Source organism: Melanotaenia boesemani, chromosome 21 (genome assembly GCF_017639745.1).
Source record: "Melanotaenia boesemani isolate fMelBoe1 chromosome 21, fMelBoe1.pri, whole genome shotgun sequence".
Classification (NCBI taxonomy): domain Eukaryota; kingdom Metazoa; phylum Chordata; class Actinopteri; order Atheriniformes; family Melanotaeniidae; genus Melanotaenia; species Melanotaenia boesemani.
Genome location: NC_055702.1, coordinates 847,501 through 867,500, shown reverse-complemented (window position 1 = coordinate 867,500; position 20,000 = coordinate 847,501). Strand labels below are relative to the sequence as shown.

Here is a 20,000-nt window from a genome sequence, read left to right as displayed (position 1 = left end):
AGTCGGACCTGAAGCAGTACTGGAAGCGCTCTCATGGTCATGTGATCAGCAGCCTGTCCAGCTGTCCTCTCTTCCACCACGTCTTCAGGACGCTGGACAAAGCTGGACGTCCTCGCAGGTCGGTGACATTCAATTTCTGATCAGAGGAAGTCTTGCAGACCTCTGATCAATCAGCAGGATTGATCGATCATTTGTCCATCAGATCCAGTGAGGCGTCTCCCGAACCGGCGTCCATCCTGGTGGGACACGCTGAGACGCTCCTCCCCCTCCTCTCCCTGCTTGGACTCTACAAGGACCAGACTCCGCCCACTGCTAGTAACTACCACTCACAGCACGGTATGAAGCCTCGCCCCACCCATCACCGATTTTTCATTAAGAAAAAATATTTTTACAATGAAAAGATTGAGTTAAATTTTTCTTTAAAATTTCTAACAATTAAATAAAAAATTAAATCTGAAAAACAAACAGAAAAAAAAATTGCAATAAATTTTGGCCAAATCCTCCTGAAACATGAAAATCTGAAATATACAAATAAAATCCTGAAAATATCTGATTAAAGAATATGTTGGGAAACGTATTTTTTATTTGTAAAACACTGAGAAATATTGACTTAATATTTCAACTAAGTTTAAATATTTAAACTCTTCCAAACTTTCTGTAAAAGGATCCAAAAAAAAATCAATAAATGTTGGAAAATTCAAATAAATTCAAGTCCAAAGAAATATTGAGAAAAAAACTTTAAATTTTTTCTTTTATAATTAATAATTTATTTGTGATAAGAAAATGTTTTTATATAATAAAAAAAATAATAATTTATGAACACAATAAGTATTTTATTATAAAATAAGTCATTAAAAATAAAAAATAAAAATAAAAAATATTGAGACCTAAAAAATTTAAAGTAAAAAAAAAAAAAGTTTCAGTTCATTTTGAGAAAATCCTGCCAAAAAGGAGAAAGTGGAGATTATAGCAGAAATATAAATATTTGGAATCTCTGGAAAATCAAAAAACGAAAAGGTGGGAAAAAATGAATTTTTACATTTAAATATTTTTTAAAATAATGTAAAAATATTTGGAAAAGTTGTGAAGACATTTAGAAGATGTGCTGGATGAGCAAGTCGATGAATGAATTGGGGTTAAATTGAGATAAAAAGGAAAATGTGAGACTTGGTTAAATCCTGGGAATGTTTGTCCAGGAAGTGACATCATGTCCCTGCAGGTCGAAGCTTCCGGAGCGGTCGCATCGTCCCGTACGCCGCCAACCTGCTCCTGGTTCTGTACGACTGCCGGGGCGGCCCGCGGCTGCAGCTGCTCGTCAACGAGACGCCGGTTGGCTTCCCGGGTCTGCAGGAGGACGCGCCGCTGTACCGCGACGTCCGCGCCGCCTACCGCCACCTGCTGGACGGCTGCGACTTCCGCTGGGAGTGTGAGGGGCGGGGCGGCGGCGGGGGCCACGGGCCCAATACTGAGCTCTGACCCAGCAGAACCAACAGGACCTTCTCCACCTCAGCCTTAAGCCGCCTGCTGGAACACACCTGACCCGCCCCCACAACAGTAAACGTCCAATCACCTTCAGCCATGGTTTAAGCTGGACTTTCGGGGTCCAACATGTCAAAACCATGTGACCACACGTGGCCTGTCGGACTGGTTCCTGTCGGGCTGTTTATAGAACCAAACATGGAGACAGGCCTGGTTCCTTCCTGCCGGCCAATCAGAGCACACGCCAGATTTCTGCTGGTCAGTCAAAGTAAAGACTTCTGGACATGATGAACGATTCATTTTACATTCAGAAAATTCCTGACAATGGGATGTCCTAAAAAATCTGAAAATGATAAATTTAAAGAAACAGAAAAATCTGCAGCAAATATTTATTTAAAAGAAATGTTGAAATAGAAAGAAATTTTGGAATCAAATTTTTTTTTTTAATTTTTTTTTTATCTCATTTAAATTTCTGGAAATGATCTATAAAAATTTTTTTGTCACTTTTTGACATGAAATCTTAAATTGCGTGCACGTGTGCAAGCCACAGATGGAGATTTATTCAAGGTATTTGTCATTAATTTCCGCAAAGGCGTGGCCTCTTCACACGTCGGTCATGTGACGCGTCGGTCATGTGACGCATCGGCGTCTCCTGACCAGAACAAATATGTGGAAAGCTAAAATGACCTTTAACCCTTTATGGCATGACGTTCCTCTCATTTGGTGGTGACTCATTCGTTCAAACGGAGACGCGTTCGTTCAAACGGAGACGCGTTCGTTCAAACGGAGACTCGTTCGTTCAAACGGAGACGCGTTCGTTCAAACGGAGACTCGTTCGTTCAAACGGAGACGCGTTCGTTCAAACGGAGACTCGTTCGTTCAAACGGAGACGCGTTCGATCAAACGGAGACGCGTTCGTTCAAACGGAGACGCGTTCGTTCAAACGGAGACTCGTTCGTTCAAACGGAGACTCGTTCGTTCAAACGGAGACGCGTTCGATCAAACGGAGACGCGTTCGTTCAAACGGAGACTCGTTCGTTCAAACGGAGACTCGTTCGTTCAAACGGAGACGCGTTCGTTCAAACGGAGACGCGTTCGTTCAAACGGAGACGCGTTCGATCAAACGGAGACGCGTTCGATCAAACGGAGACGCGTTCGTTCAAACGGAGACGCGTTCGATCAAACGGAGACGCGTTCGTTCAAACGGAGACTCGTTCGTTCAAACGGAGACGCGTTAGTTCAAACGGAGACTCGTTCGTTCAAACGGAGACTCGTTCGTTCAAACGGAGACGCGTTCGTTCAAACGGAGACGCGTTCGTTCAAACGGAGACGCGTTCGTTCAAACGGAGACGCGTTCGTTCAAACGGAGGCGCGTTCGTTCAAACGGAGGCGCGTTCGTTCAAACGGAGACGCGTTCGTTCAAACGGAGACGCGTTCGATCAAACGGAGACGCGTTCGATCAAACGGAGACGCGTTCGTTCAAACGGAGACGCGTTCGTTCAAACGGAGACTCGTTCGTTCAAACGGAGACGCGTTAGTTCAAACGGAGACTCGTTCGTTCAAACGGAGACTCGTTCGTTCAAACGGAGACGCGTTCGTTCAAACGGAGACGCGTTCGTTCAAACGGAGACGCGTTCGTTCAAACGGAGACGCGTTCGTTCAAACGGAGGCGCGTTCGTTCAAACGGAGACGCGTTCGTTCAAACGGAGACGCGTTCGTTCAAACGGAGACGCGTTCGTTCAAACGGAGGCGCGTTCGTTCAAACGGAGGCGCGTTCGTTCAAACGGAGACGCGTTCGTTCAAACGGAGACGCGTTCGTTCAAACGGAGACGCGTTCGATCAAACGGAGACGCGTTCGTTTACTGTTTTTGTGACGTAAACCTAAACGTAAACGTAAACTGTGACGTAGACCTTAAACTGCGCCGTGCACTCACCCGACACACGGAGAGCTGCGTGTGTGTGTGTGTGTGTGTGGGTCACCTGCTGCTCGTGCACGGTGACGTGCAGGGACAGAATGAGCTCCTGAGCTGGATCCTCTGTTTAAGTTGAGGCTCTTGTTATGTTTGAGTTTTTATTTCTGCTCCTGTCTGAATGACCTGAATTCACGAATGGTAAATATTTATTGTTGAAAATGAATCGTAGCATTTATACTGGGACACGTGTCCCAGGAATTGGTGTCTGGCTATGCCGATGTGGTTTGGTGCAGAAGATCTGGACAGTTGTCATGGTGACAACCCACATCCTGAACTCTGCTGCTCATCCCACAGTTTTCCTTCTCAACACGATTTTCCAACATTAGATCTGTTGTTAGAAGAAAGAAATAATCCACCAATCACCGGTTTCTGATCCGTTTTCTATGGTTAACGTTCCGCACCAACTCTCCAACCTGATGTAGAATTCCTCCACCTTCCTGAGACTGATCCAGCCTCCTGGAAATGTTGGTAGACTCTGTTAAACCTGGACTCGGGTCCTTATTTCCTGCTGCAGAATGATCCCAACTTCCTGACTCCAGGATCACTGAAGATTATTTAAACTTAGACGTCCTTGTACCAGCTGCCGACCCCCTCTTCTTATCGGACCCTGTGAGTCCGGACACTCCCTCACTAAGCAGGTGCTTTATGGTAATACTTACACCTTGATACCATTTATTTGTTGTTTTTGTTGATGTCTCAGTTCACTAAAGATGGATCCTATTTGGTGTATTGATGCATTGATTTGGGCTTATTTTCAGTATGTTTTGATTTATTTCTAACCTCTCTATCTCTCTGAGGTGATTTTGGAGTTCAGCACAGTCATGGAGGCGCGCCCATGAGTGCTGACAAGAACCTGGTGTGCTTGATTGGCACACTCCAAGTGGCCTGAGGAGAGGAGGGGCGGCGGGGGGGAGTAGTTAGTTTTTCTTTACTTTACTAGTTTTAGTTATTAGGTTAATTTAAGTAATGGTTATGGGGTAATGTAATTTAGCCTTTTTTGGATGGTGTTAAGCATTAGTTTTGTATTGCAGGGTTTTAATAGGCCACCCATGTAAATACACCTCTGCTTGTTGAGTCTTGGTGGTGGCCATAGTCTTTATATACCATGTGAGAAATGTGAGTCGAGGAGAGGATGAATGTATGCACTATGTAAATGCACCGAAGAAAGGATTAAAAAGAAACAGAGCTCTGTCAACTCTGGAGTCCCATGTGTACTACTTTTGGATGCGCAACTCGGTGGACGTCGCCATTCTGCATTTTTAAAGGTTTTGGCTGGAGCTAAACCGTACAGACACACACCTTGATATTTAATTTACCGCATCCGTCGCGGCTTCCCGGGAGACGGGTCCGGGTCCAGGGCCGCGTACCGCATCCGTCGCGGCTTCCCGGGAGACGTGTCCGGGTCCAGGGCCGCGTACCGCATCCGTCGCGGCTTCCCGGGAGACGGGTCCGGGTCCAGGGCCGCGTACCGCATCCTTCCCAGGAGACACCATGTTTACAAACCTGTTTGTTGGTTTCAAACAAACTGTTCTCGTTCATGTTTACATGTTTATTTACACTTCAAAACAAACAGATAAACATGTTTACAACAAAATGTAAACAACAAGCCCAGAAGTATAAATAATAACCAGCAGGAAACCTCACCGTTTACCGTTTACACAGCAAAGTTATTGACTAATCTTTTTTTGTTTCTAAATAAATGATCCTGACCTGGTCGGCCCAGCAACGGACAGGTGACCTGTCCAGGTGAACCTCACCTGCTTGGATAGGCTCCGCCTCCCTGGACGGAACCAAGCGGTGTGGAAGGATGGATGTACAAATAAGATTTCACCATCATCAGCTGTCATCATCAATACATCAGGCTGTTTAACCTGGGCATGGAGGCATCTCCATGTTAACAGGAGCAGAGGCTTCTGGGTAAGCGCAGACGTCTCACGTCCTCAACGTTAAAATAAAAGTTGTTCCCAGCAGAGGTGTAACGGTGAAAGTTGTCCCCCAGTGTTTGGCAGAACTTCAGTTCCATCAGGACGTGGTGCTCCGCTGGTGTGAGTAAAAGCAAACAGGAAGTAATGGCACATGCTCGTATTTACACACATGGAGCCGAGGCGCTCATGTGATCTGCGTGTGCGTTCAGTCCAGAGCGGCGTGCAGCAGCGCGGCGTGTCCTCCGGCTGACTTGGACTTCTTCATCTTACCGATGGCCCGCTGCAGGTCCGTCGGATGGATGGGACGGATGGACTCTTCCATCACACTGAGAGCACAGAGACACTGTTACCACGGCAACCAGAGTTGTGTGTGTAGAACAGACACTGTTACCATGGCAACAGAATGGGTATTTGAACTGAGGTTTAATTCACTACACTGAACAAACCGTCCTACAACCATTCACTACTTCCTTACTCCCTTCATTCCTTCCTCCCTTGCCTCCTTACTCCCTTCCCTTCCTTCTACCCCTCTCTCCTCTCACCTGTCGTTCTGACTGTGGACGAAGTCTCGTACACACATCAACGCCGCATCACGACACATCTCTCTGAGGTCACTTCCTGAGAAGCCGTCCGTCTCCTTGGCAACATCACTGAGGTCAACCGACAGGTCCACCTGGAGAGGAAGAGGAAAACCGATCAGAACCGAGCCATCAGCTGTGGAAGGTCCTGTTGGGGCTGAACTCAGTCTATGGACTCGATCTGGACCCGGATTCTGTGGTGGACTCACACTCTCGTTTTCCAGGATCAGTCCAAGGATCTGTTCCCGCTGCTTCAGGCTCTGCAGAAACAAAAACAGCGTGAGGTCACAGCGTGAGGTGACATCACGGTCCACCTGCAGGTCTGAGTGTGACCTGGTGCGTACCGGCTGGTTGATGTGGAACCTGGTGGGCATCCTCCTCAGGATGGCAGAGTCCAGGTCCTGAGGACGGTTAGTGGCGCCCATGATGATCACCTGACACAGAAACACACAGTCACAGCCGGAACCTGGAGGCATGAAGCCACGCCCACCTGACAGGTGTGTACCTGGCAGTGGTGGTCCGTGTCCAGTCCATCCCACAGACTCATGAACTGGGCCTTCATCATGGCTGTGGCCTCGTGGTCCGAACTGGAGCGACTCCTCAGAAACGAGTCTGTCCAAGACAGAGACACCGGCTAATCACATGATGCCACTACACAGGCCACGCCCCCCAGCAGGGGTCTCCGCCCATCACTACGCTGTGATTAGCCAGCTACGTGTGTGTGTGCTCCTCACCAATCTCGTCTATGAAGATGATTGACGGCTGCAGCTTGACAGCCAATGAGAAGACGGCGGCAGCCAGTTTCTGAGACTCGCCGTACCATTTGTCCGTCAGCGTGCTCGGCTGCAGGTTGATGAAACGAAACCCCGCCTCTTTTGCTGTTGCCTTGGCGATCAGAGTTTTACCGCATCCAGGGGGACCATATAGCAGCACACCTGTTACCATGGCAACAACATGGGATGATGACCTTATCACACAACATGCTTCCGTCCTTCTCTCTTTCCTTCCATTATTCAACTACTCTCCCTCCTTCCTTCTTTTTCACCCTCATTCTTTCCTTGTCATTCCCTTTTTTTTCCTCTTACTTTCTTTCCTTTTCCTTTCCTTCCACCCTCTGATCTCATGCCTTCTTATTCTGTCATGTCATGACATCATCGAACAGGAAGTAGGTGGAGGACTCTGACCTTTGGGGGGCTGCAGCAGTCTGGACCCCTGGAACAGGTGTCTCTTCTGAACAGGTAAGATCACCGTCTCTTTCAGCTCAGTGATGACCTCATCCAGACCGGCGATGTCCTTCCAGGTGATCTGCACACATCATCATCCTCATCATCATCACTGTGACTCAGAAACAACTCTTCATCTCCAGATGGAGCGTGAGAGGATGAGGAAGGTCACCTGCATGCTCAGTGGGTCCACCAGGTGAGCTGCGATGCTCATCTCGTACTCGGACAGCTTCACGTTCTTCACGCCGATCTGACGCATCAGCTTCTCCGCCTGTTAAACACACCACACGGATTGTTCCGGCACATTCCCATCATTCCCAACCAAAGGAAAAGGCTCACCTGTTTCTGAGCCTCCACCTTCTGCTTCCTGGTGGGGTCGATGGCGTCCACCATCCACTTGATGGTGAAGTAGGTGACGGCTCCGAATATGGTGAGTCTGAAGAGCAGGCCGATGACCTCGTTCCTGCCCAGGGGACGGGTGATGTTCTCAGCTGGAACTTCTCTCAGAACCATCGTCACGTCACGTGATTCTGACTCACAGGTAGAAAAACAGGTTCACAGGTAGAGCCTGGAGATGAAAAACAGGTCAGACAGGCTTGGTAAAGGATAAGAAAACATGGCGCCGCTTACTGATCTCCACCAGGATGAAGCTGGATGGTGTGACTGACAGGAAGTAAGCAGAAGTAGATGAAGGAGTCTGAGGAGCTTGTGATAGATGAGTTTATGAGAGACTGAAGTGGATCAGGTCTCCTCTTCAGACCTGCTCGGACCCTTGAGTCCTCCAAACAATTCAGACCGATTTTAAAGCGACTCCGGCGGGATGTTTTCCTCCTCCGACGCCGCTCATTTCATAACAGTCCAGCTGGAACAAACCGAAAGGGCTGCGGGGCTAGCTGCTAGCTTTAGCTTGACCTTCGGGTTCCCTGTTGTTAACGGAGCGGCTCCGCGTAGGAAACCGGAGGACACGCGTCCCCCCAGCGGAGCGCCACCGGATCCGGTAAAACCGACAAAGGACAGAGACGGAACCGGCTTAATTTTACCGGCTAAATAACTCACCCGCTCCTATCACGACCGGCGGCAGCGCTTCCTCGCTTTCTTCTTCTGTGGTATGGTTACAACGGCGCAGGTCCGCCTTCTTCTAATTTGAACTTAAAAACATGTTTTGACGCTCACTGCTGCCATCTGGCGGCGGTGTGGCGCCACAGCAAGCATCAGAAAAACTCAGCAGAGAAAAATCTGATCCTGAAATATTTTATCTGGATTTTATTTATTTGACAGGGACACAAATAACAATACACTGACTTCAAAGGTTAACATTTTCCGAGCCAGGCTTCAGCAAAGCTGCTAGTTTCAACTTGCAGTCCCTGGTCAGAGGTTTGTGCCCCGGTATGTCTGGAGTTTACAGTAACAGTTATTTTAGACTAATATGTAAATTAAACTGCAGTTTCGTGAAAATGAAAGCTCCAGTTTGCTTTGAATTTTCCGTTTTAATTCTGGATGGTCTCCCTTCCCTTTAAAACGCTGCAGTGGTTTAGTCCACGCCTGCACCAGCTGTTTCACCGAAGTTACATAACCTGCAGGTAGCCTACGACGGACGGTCACGGGAGGGAGGAAAAGTCATGCCTGTGTCATAAAGGAAAATCAGGCTATTAGAAAAGAAATGAGAGAAACGGACCAGCACAGTCTGAGCTGAGAGCCGCTCGCTGGGATCGGATCAGAGACCACACAGATCCATCGTCAGGAACTCATAAACAGCTGTAAGAAAAAACAAACCACGATGTTAACACAGGAGAATATTCCAGCTTTAAAGATCAGGGACTACTGTTGGTCACATGTCTGTCATAAACCAAAAAGGGCTGTTTTATAATAATAATGTGATAATAGTTACTTAAAGTTTCCACCAGAACCGGTTCATCCTGCATGTTATAGAGAAGTTCCCAGTCAGGCAGCATCTTCAATAGAAAACATGACTCAGCGACTTTTACTGGAGAATAAATTCCAGCATCATGTTTTTTAACGCCTGGAAGAGATGAAAGAGGTTTACGGCTGTTATTAAATATCTTCTACATGAAACTTTAGATTTTATCCAGAAAGGATCACAGGGATGGAAAAACTAGTTGAAATGAGCCATCTGGCGCTGGGATTAATAAATCCTTTTTAACCCTCCTAACATGTTTGTGTGGTTGTAGGTTTATCGTGAGTATCAGATCATTTTGTTGGTATTACATTTACATTGAGGTTATAAGAAGTTTGAAGGAAACAAATAAGCTGGACCATATTTGTGGAATGTTCTTGTTTAGTCTCCCAAATTTCCCTTTATTATTTTTTTAGGTTTCCCAAAGACAAAGCTTTAGGAAGAAGTGAGGGTGGCTTTGAGGAGGGAAGGGTTGTTTCCTCAGAGCATTTTAAGCAGGGAGATGTTGGTGGGACGGGCCGGGTTGTCCGCCTCGGAGATGCTGTTATTCCATCCATCTTCTGCTTCCCAGTTCACCTCCAGAAAGCAGGTGTTTCATCATAACTGGTTCATGTAAATATTCTCCACCCAATCACCGGCAGGGTGAGACATTCTTTTCAGCTATCAAGCTTCTTCCTCTTAGCTGGAGAAGGTTAGGACAACAACTACGTCCAGAAGAGCTGAAGAGAAGGTGTCTGAGGCCTCAGCCTGACAGGACCCTGCAGCCTGGTGATGCGGGTATTTTACTGTGGACGTCATATCATCATGACCCTGGAGATTAACAGCAGCATGTCCCACATCCTGGTCCTGGACATGGTCCTGCTGCCACTCACAAATAAAGCCATTCATGAACATTTAAAGACGTTTAAACCTGCATTCCTGCCACACACACAGTACTGGCAGCAGCTTTCACAGGTGCCGGCTATAAGAAACACGGTGGCCTTACGCTTGTTGTGTCAGCCTGACGTGTGTGGAGGTAAATCTACTCAAACATGCTGATCCATCTCTGTAGGAGCTCTGCTCTGCCTGCTTCTCCCACTGATGGGAAGAGAGAGAGAAGAAGAACACCACGGCCATAGAGAAGAGGGCGAGTCGGGCGGTCAAGTCTCCTTCAGGGGAATTGAGGGAAAAGAACGTCATTAATGAAGAGCTGAAAGAGGTGGAATAAAGGTAAAAAAAACAGTAAAACTCGAGCACGTTTTTCTTCTTCAGTCTTAGTTAAACTCTTTAGACGTTATCTAATTTTTTTTGCTCATATACTTTCAGACCTTCAGCTCGACTTCATGGCAAAGCAGGGCCATGAGTATCCAACGGACTCCAGGCTCCATTTCCATGGTCCAGAGGCTTCCAGCTCCCTCAAAGAGACTCAGCATTCCCTCCCACATCCACAGACATCACAGAGGGAGTTTAATGTTGCCCAATATTTAAATATTACTCACTCAAACAGAGGTCTGAGCGGGAAGAGGTCTGAGCAGGAAGAGGTCTGAGCGGGAAGAGGTCTGAGCGGGAAGAGGTCTGAGCGGGAAGAGGTCTGAGTGGGAAGAGGTCTGAGCGGGAAGAGGTCTGAGTGGGAAGAGATCTGAGCGGGAAGAGGTCTGAGTGGGAAGAGGTCTGAGCGGGAAGAGGTCTGAGCGGGAAGAGGTCTGAGCGGGAAGACGTCTGAGCGGGAAGAGGTCTGAGCGGGAAGAGGTCTGAGCGGGAAGAGGTCGGAGCGGGAAGAGGTCGGAACGGGAAGAGGTCTGAGCGGGAAGAGGTCTGAGCGGGAAGAGGTCTGAGCGGGAAGAGGTCGGAGCGGGAAGAGGTCTGAGTGGGAAGAGGCCGGAACGGGAAGAGGTCTGAGCGGGAAGAGGTCTGAGCGGGAAGAGGTCTGAGCGGGAAGAGGCCGGAGCGGGAAGAGGTCGGAGCGGGAAGAGGCCGGAGCGGGAAGAGGCCGGAGCGGGAAGAGGCCGGAGCGGGAAGAGGTCTGAGCGGGAAGAGGTCGGAGCGGGAAGAGGTCGGAGCGGGAAGAGGTCTGAGCGGGAAGAGGCCGGAGCGGGAAGAGGCCGGAGCGGGAAGAGGTCTGAGCGGGAAGAGGTCTGAGCGGGAAGAGGCCTGAGCGGGAAGAGGCCTGAGCGGGAAGAGGTCGGAGCGGGAAGAGGCCGGAGCGGGAAGAGGCCGGAGCGGGAAGAGGTCGGAGCGGGAAGAGGTCTGAGCGGGAAGAGGCCGGAACGGGAAGGGGTCTGAGCGGGAAGAGGTCTGAGCGGGAAGAGATCTGAGCGGGAAGAGGCCGGAACGGGAAGAGGCCGGAACGGGAAGAGGTCGGAGCAGGAAGAGGCCGGAACGGGAAGGGGTCTGAGCGGGAAAAAAATACATTTTTGTTGTGTGTACAACTGTTCAAAACATCTGTTGCTGGACATTTACTTGTTAGCATGTTTGAGTTATGCTAGGAATTAGCTAAAAATGTCACAACCATATCAAACTTGTAATGTTCCACATAATTAAGGCAATGCTTGATCATTATTATTACAATATACTCTTCAAACATAATAATATTAATAATAGATTTGATTTGTAAAACACATTTCATTCTTAAAAGTGCTAAATAATCTTTAATATGATAAACATGCTGACTTATATTTCACGTTATACAGCTAAGCTGGGAGAAAGCAAGCAGTAATGCCAAAGAATATAAAAAGAGTGGAGCAGAGAGGATGAGAGAATACAGAAAAAGATTGAGGGAAGACCCAGAGAAGTACAAAGAACATTTAAAGAAGGAAAGAGAATGAAACAAGAAACAAAAGGAAGAAGGAAAAGTTAAATCTGTCAGTGATTTATCTGACAGGGACCAAAGGAAGATCAGACGATCATGGCGAAAAAGACAAAAACATGACAGGGTATTGGTGAAAAGTCAAAGAGAGATGGAGAGAACTTCCACGCCACCTCCCACCTCCCACGCCCTCTGCCCCGCCCTCTGCCCCGCCTTCTCCCACACCTCCCCAACTTCCACATGTTTCTAGTGAGATTGTTACTCCATGCACTTCCTATGAGATTAATAAGAGACGTTCGGTAATGCGTGCCCACAGAAAAATAAAGACCCTCGAGCTGAAGATTAAAGACCTTGAACAGAAAAAAGAAAAATATAGAAAACTGTGCTATAGATTGTGTACGAACCGAGAGAAGTCAAAATGTTCCCCACAATCAAAAACTCAGAAGGAAGTAAGGAAGCACAGAGTTCCTGTGTATATCAGAAAGACTCTTATTTTTCATAACACACTCATTCATGATTTCAAGAAAAAAATCCATGTCTGCCAGTAAGAAGAGACATGGAATAAGAAGTGCAGAAAAACACTAGGCAGCTCCCACAGAGTGATCAACAAGACTGCAGACAACCCACATCGAAAGTTCATCTATCAGAAAACTGCCCAACACAAAACCTTAAACCTAGTCAAGACTTTCTTAAGTCCAGATGACAACAGTCAGGCATCAGCAGGGAAGAAAGAAACAGTCACAAGACACAAAATTAAGAAACAAAAGCGGCTCCTCTCTGACACAATGCTGAATTTGCATCAGAAACTGATGCTGGAGATGCCTCATCTGGGTCTGTCCTACTCTCTTTTCTGCAGGACAAAACCTCTTTGGATTGTTGCCCCGAACATCCATAAAGGGAGACATGTCTGCAGAGTGCATGACGATGTCCAGAAGAAGGCAGACAGGCTCAAGCAGCTAGACGTCATCAACTCACAGAGCTTGAGCTGAGGAGTTGTGTTGTAACACTCTGGCTACAGCTGGCATGTACAGGGAATGTCTGTCATGTAAGAGCAGCTCACTCACACACCAGTACATCAGCAACCAGAGTCGCATGGTGGCACACTGTAAAAGAAGACGGACAAATAGAGAAGATCACTGTGACAAAAACAGTCAGACAGAGATGTGAGGGCAGTCCGGAGCATCTTTTGGAAGATTTTGAAGCAGAAATGAAAGGAACCTCTACAACATCCATCACCAGTACACACAGCTGCAGTCCTTGCACAGATCTCTGAAAGAAGACCAAACTATTCTTCATGTTGACTACGCAGAAAACTGGCCGTGCAAATATGCGAAGGAGGTACAGCAAGTCCACTTCGGAGGTTCGGGGCCCTGTCGCCTTCCATGAAGCATGATCCGCCTGCCATTTGGGCTCAGATTGAACCAGTTCTTCAGTTTCTTAAGGAGAACCATCCGAAGGTCAAGAAACTCTTCTTCATCAGTGATGGACCGACCATGCAATACAGAGGAAAGAAGAACTTCTACCTCATGAGCACCGTTCCTTCCCAGATTTACTGCTGTAAACTGGAGTTTCCTGGAAGCTGGTCATGGCTGAGCCACCATAAAGAGAACTGCTGACTCTCAGGTGGCCTGGGGGACTGATAGACCCACACCGAAATCTCTCTATGACACACTCCTTCCTCTCACCAAAGTGAAGCTCCTGTATGTAGAGGAAGAACAGACAAACAGAGTAAGTGTGCTCCTTCCAAACGAGCTGACGACCTCCGCTCTGGACTTGTGGGCTCATGGCTGGTGCTTCTGACTCTGAGAGGCTACAAGACAAAGTTTCCCAGTTATGTTGCGTTGCATCATACTATTATTTAAATTTATAACATGTTATAAACCACAACGACAAGCAGTTCATTGACTTGATAATTAATTAAATTGAACAGTAATTTGCAGGCAAAGTTCAACATGTTGCCTTTCCCGTTTCATCGTCCTTATTGGCCGGTTCAAACCGCGAGCTGGTTTTGGTGAAAAAGTTGCCCGTTTTTGTGTTGCCGGCATACATGAGCAACCCAGAGTCATGACTGAGCACCTGGCCAAAAACAAATAATAGTGATGGTAAAAATGAACGTTCAGGAGATGGAATCGTTGGAACAACTGTTCTGGAAAAAGAATCGATCTTTGGGAACGCTCGGAACACGTTACCATGGTGACATCTGGTGGCTAAAAACGCCATCTGCTGTATTATGAGCAGCAGAATTCACAGCTGTCCCAGAAAATCTCTGCCAATAATAAAAATAACCGGTAAGTGTTGAGTGTGAAATGTATATTATTATTACGCTCTCACTGTGGAAAGTTGTTGGGTTGTACCTGTCGCCTGTTGATGATGTCACCATGTTATTGTGCTCTGTGTGGTGTATGTACGCGTTCATGGCAACAGAGATGCTGGATGAACAGAGCCGATGTACACTGTTAAGTTAAATAAATATACCCTACGGAGGTTCAAGTGGAATTCATCCCGATGCTTTACTTTTCGTCCTGACGTCCTGGCTCCAGACATCTTCTACACATGGCAGATTACTCACTACGACCAAAAGCGACTGCAACTCGATATGTATATGTATATATATATATATATATATATATATATATGCACATACACACTACAAGCAAGGCTTTATTTTATGATATTGATGTCTTTGGCCAAACAACTATGATCAGCAGAGCTATCGTACTGAGAAGCCCATTTAGATTTTGTGTATTCCAGGGCTGAGTTAGTTCTTCATCAGTTTCCATGAAACACAACATTTAATGTTGAGAAAAGCTGTAATGGAACAATAAGCCTTCATGCTCTGCTGCTCCAGAATCATCCGCTTGGTCTGAGTCCGACCCAGCAGCAAAGCTTCATCTCCAGCCGTCCGGTGGTGCCTTTGAGGGCGAGATGGACACCGGTTGGCTGTTTTGGTTTATTAGTGAACTGCTGTACCATTGGTAGTTACTAAGACATTCATCAACCCATTAACTATTCCAGTTATATAATCAATAGTAAAATACAGGCTAAATGTATCTGGAACCCAGCTTAAGTGGCTGTCCTTCTTGAAAGAACCAGGCCCATGTTCCCAAAGCAAGGCTGCTTCAGAGACTGAAGAGAATTGTTTAAGGGACAAAAAAATAGGACATTTTAAGTTATTGTTTTTGCACATCAGTGGGTGATTGTTCACAATAAAATACCCACTACCTATTTGTTGAGTGGTTTATTGAAAATGTATTTGCAACCAGAGGTGGAATAACGTGGTTTAAGTAGTTATCTGTACCACAGCATGAAAATCAGAGAAATGAGACAACTAATAATACGTCATGTACATAGTACTACTACTACATTGTAAAGAAGAAAACTAATCTGGTGCATTACATCAGGCAAGAACACTGACAAACATAATACACAGACGTAGAAAAGTGGCATCAATCCTGGGGCAGAGGGTCATGGAGGCCCAGAGCTCCACAATGCAGGAAGCTGTAATCTTCATTTTCTAACTCAAAGCAACAAAGTTTAGACAGCAAATGTACTGAGTCTAGGAGGGAAAGAGTTTATGTAACTTTATGGGGAATCTGAGTCTGAAAAACTCACGTTACTAACCTGCAATGTTGCAGGAATGAACAGAGAAGGCGAATTTATTTGTATAGCACAAGACAATTCAAAGTGCTTTACATAAAACATAAAAAGTATTACAGCAGGAAGCAAGAAAAAAAGCATTAAAAACAAACATTAAAGAAATAAATTCAATAACAAACATTAAAGAAATACTAAAATAAAATAGATAAAATGCAAGAAATAAAGTCCCACTGTGGATAAAAACAGTATTAAAACATGATCCAGCTTAAAGAACCAGATCCAGATCTGGACTAGCAGAGAACAGGTGGGTCTTTAACCTGGATCTAAATAAACTGAGTGTTTCAGCTGATCTGAGGCTTTCTGGGAGTTTGTTCCAGACATGTGGAGCATAGAAGCTGAATGCAGCTTCTCCATGTCTGGTTCTGACTCTGGAACTGATAAGAACCTGGAACCAGATGACCTGAGGGGTCTGGTAGGTTCATACTGGGTCAAGAGGTCTCTGATGTATGTTGGTGCTAAACCATTCAGAGCTTTATAGACCAGCAGCAGAACTTTAAAGTCTATCCTCTGACGGACCGGCAGCCAGTGTAAAGACCTCAGAGCTGGACTGATGTGGTCCACTTTCTTGGTCTTAGTGAGGACTGGAGCAGCAGAGTTCTGGATCAGCTGCAGGTGTCTGACTGATGTTTTAGGTAGAACCTGTAAAAACTCTGTTACAATAATCAAGCCGACTAAAGATGGAAGCTGGACTAGTTTTTCCAGGTCCTGCTGACACATCACATCTTTTACCCTTGATGTGTTCTTAAGGTGATAGTAGGCTGATTTTGTGGTTCCCTTCATGTGGTTTTTAGGTCTGAGTCCATCAGTATGAGCTGTGGTGTGTCGGCAGGTTGTGGTCTGAGCACAGCCAACTCCTCAGCAAGAAAAGTAGCTATTGGCTGTTCTAAAAGTCACTAAATGACATCATCTGATTTGCATCTGAGTTGCAGTGGATGGAGAGGGATGTCGTGGGAAAGGCAAAAACTAATGAAAAGACCTAAAAATGTTTAAAACAGTGTAATCTTGATTTTTGTTTGTAGGACCGTGATTATTATTTTGATGTTTTTGGTTCCTACCCTCCTTGTTTCAGGTGGAAGAGAGAGACCGGAAGTTAGCAGGGAAGTTAGCGAACACGAGGCTGGTTGTGTGCTGCAACCTGCCGTGTTGGCTTCATTAAAGGATCTATATAAACATTAATCCACAGCCTTCCGAGAGGCCATGCTGCCCACAAGAAGAAATAAGGGTTACAAACAGCAAAAAATCACAAAATAACCTGAAATTCTTCAGTCAATATTCTGTCTTTCAGTTTAATTTCATTAAAGTGTAACTACACCCCCACTTTTTGCGTAACTCCACCCACTGCTGAATTTGGAAAATGCCTGAAGCTGCAGGGTTGGGTGGGAGGCCGGTATGGGCTCAATATTAAGTCATAAAGGTTTTGCTGTTGTAAATGAACGTTTGCACATCATGTCAGTTTGCATGTGGAAATCCAGCTTTAACATGACTCTGTAAAAACAACCTGCCTGAAACATTCAAGTTTATAAATGTGCAGAAAAGTTTGCATGATTGTAAAAAAGATTTGTATGTGAACATAAAAATAAAGTTCTCTTGTGAAAACCTGTTGACAGACGCACTAAACGCATGTGAGAGTCTGAAGTTGTGGTTAACTGTTAACTCTCTGCAGCCTTTCCATCCAAACAGCCATTTCTCCCTCACACAGCTAAATAAACGCCTTTACAGACGCAGATGTTACCAGAGCTTCAGAAAAAAGACAACTTTTCTTTTCATTTCTGATAAATATCTACTAAAGGTCTATTTGTCATTTTTGAAGAACCACATTTTTATTTCTATTTTTGGGTTTCAAAATAAAGAGAACCAAAACTTTTTCTTCTATGGGATGTAGATATTTGTGGAAAATTATGTAAAAAATAAATAAATATATTTCAGGTACTTTTAGTATAATTATGTTGTGGAAATTAAATGTAATTATTCAATGAAAAAACAGAAAAATTGTTAAAAACCTGCATGTTTAAAAATATTAGGTGGCTCTTTAGCATTTTAGCCGTGTATTAAAGCCACTGTGGAAGGTCCAGAGAGACACTTGCTGCTCCGGACGCTGCAGATCCTCATTTAGTGCCTGTAAACTAACATTTACTGCATGGTCTACATATAGCAGTGCGTCATCTTTACAAGGAAAAGGACATTTTGCACGTAGAAAAATGTAATCATTGTCCAGCACTAATATTTAACCTTGTAAGCACTTTAAGGACTTTGGTCCTGAACACTAAGCCTTTAAAGAAGGTTTTAACCAAACTAACGCCGTCCGTTTCATTCCAACTGTTTTATTGTCATTTCTGTTCTTTTCTGTGGAATGTTGAAATTTTGTGGTTTTTAACGTGTTGTTTCTTCTGGGGCTGCAGATAGAAATTAGCATTTTACTAAATCTGGCATATTTATGACAGTACCTTGTACGTTCAGTAATATAATTCATTAATATACAACGTCCCTTAAAGCCCGTCAGTGGCTTTAAGTGACGACTAAACCGCTTCAGTCCCAAACAAATCAAAGAAACAGCAGATATTCATGGGACAGAAACCAGAATAGAAATCATTTTCTTCTCAGTTTATCTGAATTAATAACAAACTTCCAGGTTCTGTGAGCCGTGGCCTCACCTGCAGGAAGTAGAGACAGTAAAGTAATGTCCCAGAGACAGTAAAGTAATGTAGTAAAGACAGTAAAGTAATGTAGTAGAGACAGTAAAGTAATGTAGTAGAGACAGTAGAGACAGTAAAGTAATGTAGTAGAGACAGTAAAGTAATGTTAGTAGAGACAGTAGAGTAATGTAGTAGAGACAGTAGAGACAGTAAAGTAATGTTAGTAGAGACAGTAGAGTAATGTAGTAGAGACAGTAGAGACAGTAAAGTAATGTAGTAGAGACAGTAAAGTAATGTAGTAGAGACAGTAAAGTAATTTAGTAGAGGCAGTAAAGTAATGTTAGTAGAGACAGTAAAGTCATGCAGTAGAGACCGTAAAGTAATGTTAGTAGAGACACTAAAGTAATGTAGTAGAGACAGTAAAGTAATGTAGTAGAGACAGTAATGTAATGTAGTAGAGACTGTAAAGTGATGTTAGTAGAGACAGTAAAGTAATGTTAGTAGAGACTGTAAAGTAATGTTAGTAGAGACAGTAAAGTAATGTTAGTAGAGACAGTAAAGTAATTTAGTAGAGACAGTAAAGTAATGCAGTAGAGACAGTAAAGTAATGTTAGGAGAGACACTAAAGTAATGCAGTAGAGACAGTAAAGTAATGTTAGGAGAGACACTAAAGTAATGTAGTAGAGACAGTAGAGACAGTAAAGTAATGTAGTAGAGACAGTAATGTAATGTAGTAGAGACAGTAAAGTAATGTTAGTAGAGACTGTAAAGTAATGTTAGTAGAGACAGTAAAGTAATGTAGTAGAGACAGTAAAGTAATTTAGTAGAGACAGTAAAGTAATTTTAGTAGAGACAGTAAAGTAATTTTAGTAGAGACAGTAATGTAATGTAGTAGAGACAGTAAAGTAATGTTAGTAGAGACAGTAAAGTAATGTAGTAGAGACAGTAAAGTAATGTTAGTAGAGACAGTAAAGTAATGTAGTAGAGACAGTAAAGTAATGTTAGTAGAGACAGTAAGTAGTAGAGACAGTAAAGTAATGTTAGTAGAGACAGTAATGTAGTAGAGACAGTAAAGTAATGTAGTAGAGACAGTAAAGTAATTTTAGTAGAGACAGTAAAGTAGTGTAGTAGAGACAGTAAAGTAATGTTAGTAGAGACAGTAAAGTAATGTAGTAGAGACAGTAAAGTAATGTTAGTAGAGACAGTACGGTAATGCAGTAGAGACAGTAAAGTAATGTTAGTAGAGACAGTAAAGTAATGTAGTAGAGACAGTAAAGTAATTTTAGTAGAGACAGTAAAGTAATGTAGTAGAGACAGTAAAGTAATGTTAGTAGAGACAGTAAGGTAATGCAGTAGAGACAGTAAAGTAATGTTAGTAGAGACAGTAAAGTAATGTTAGTAGAGACAGTAAAGTAATGTAGTAGAGACAGTAAAGTAATGTTAGTAGAGACAGTAAAGTAATGTAGTAGAGACAGTAATGTAATGTTAGTAGAGACAGTAAGGTAATGCAGTAGAGACAGTAAAGTAATGTTAGTAGAGACAGTAAAGTAATGTTAGTAGAGACAGTAAGGTAATGCAGTAGAGACAGTAAAGTAATGTTAGTAGAGACAGGAAAGTAATGTTAGTAGAGACAGTAAAGTAATGTTAGTAGAGGTCATAGGAGCCTCATCTTTGCCGTCGCTTCTGGTTCTTCGTCTCATTTATAAACTCTGACAACTTCAGTAACGTTTAAATTTGTCATGGAAAAATGAGGGTTAGGATAAAAGTACTCGGCAGGGTTATTCTCTCAGTACATGGAATAAAGTTTTCACCACGTTCCCTTTTCATTCGTA

General features: G+C 44.4%; 2 protein-coding genes across 5 annotated transcripts in view; one reads left to right on the top strand and one right to left on the bottom strand.

The window, feature by feature from the left end:
- Window positions 1-1,554, top strand: part of minpp1b (multiple inositol-polyphosphate phosphatase 1b) — a 6,237-nt gene extending 4,683 nt beyond the window's left edge. Inside the window, exons 5-7 of the mRNA XM_041973711.1 lie at window positions 1-118; window positions 203-336; window positions 1,220-1,554. The exon at window positions 1-118 is cut by the window's left edge and continues 13 nt beyond it. Coding sequence (XP_041829645.1) covers window positions 1-118; window positions 203-336; window positions 1,220-1,476 — 509 coding nt within the window. The 3' untranslated portion in view covers window positions 1,477-1,554. The remainder of the gene's footprint in view (window positions 119-202; window positions 337-1,219) is intronic.
- A 3,432-nt stretch (window positions 1,555-4,986) lies between these two features.
- On the bottom strand, window positions 4,987-8,338 carry atad1b (ATPase family AAA domain containing 1b). 4 transcript variants are annotated; one of them, XM_041973713.1, is made up of 10 exons: window positions 8,235-8,338; window positions 7,518-7,746; window positions 7,351-7,449; window positions 7,140-7,260; window positions 6,690-6,890; window positions 6,461-6,567; window positions 6,300-6,389; window positions 6,165-6,215; window positions 5,920-6,050; window positions 4,987-5,703 (listed from the first exon to the last, which is right to left on the bottom strand). In XM_041973713.1, exons 2-10 carry the CDS (start codon window positions 7,689-7,691, stop codon window positions 5,583-5,585), a joined length of 1,095 nt encoding a protein of 364 aa, XP_041829647.1. In that variant the 5' UTR covers window positions 7,692-7,746; window positions 8,235-8,338; the 3' UTR covers window positions 4,987-5,582. The 4 variants fall into 4 exon arrangements, with proteins under 4 accessions (XP_041829647.1, XP_041829649.1, XP_041829648.1 ...); XM_041973715.1 differs by lacking the exon at window positions 8,235-8,338 and adding an exon at window positions 7,809-8,228 and having other exon boundaries at window positions 7,518-7,708; XM_041973714.1 differs by lacking the exon at window positions 8,235-8,338 and adding an exon at window positions 7,847-8,228.
- Window positions 8,339-20,000: the final 11,662 nt, after the last annotated feature.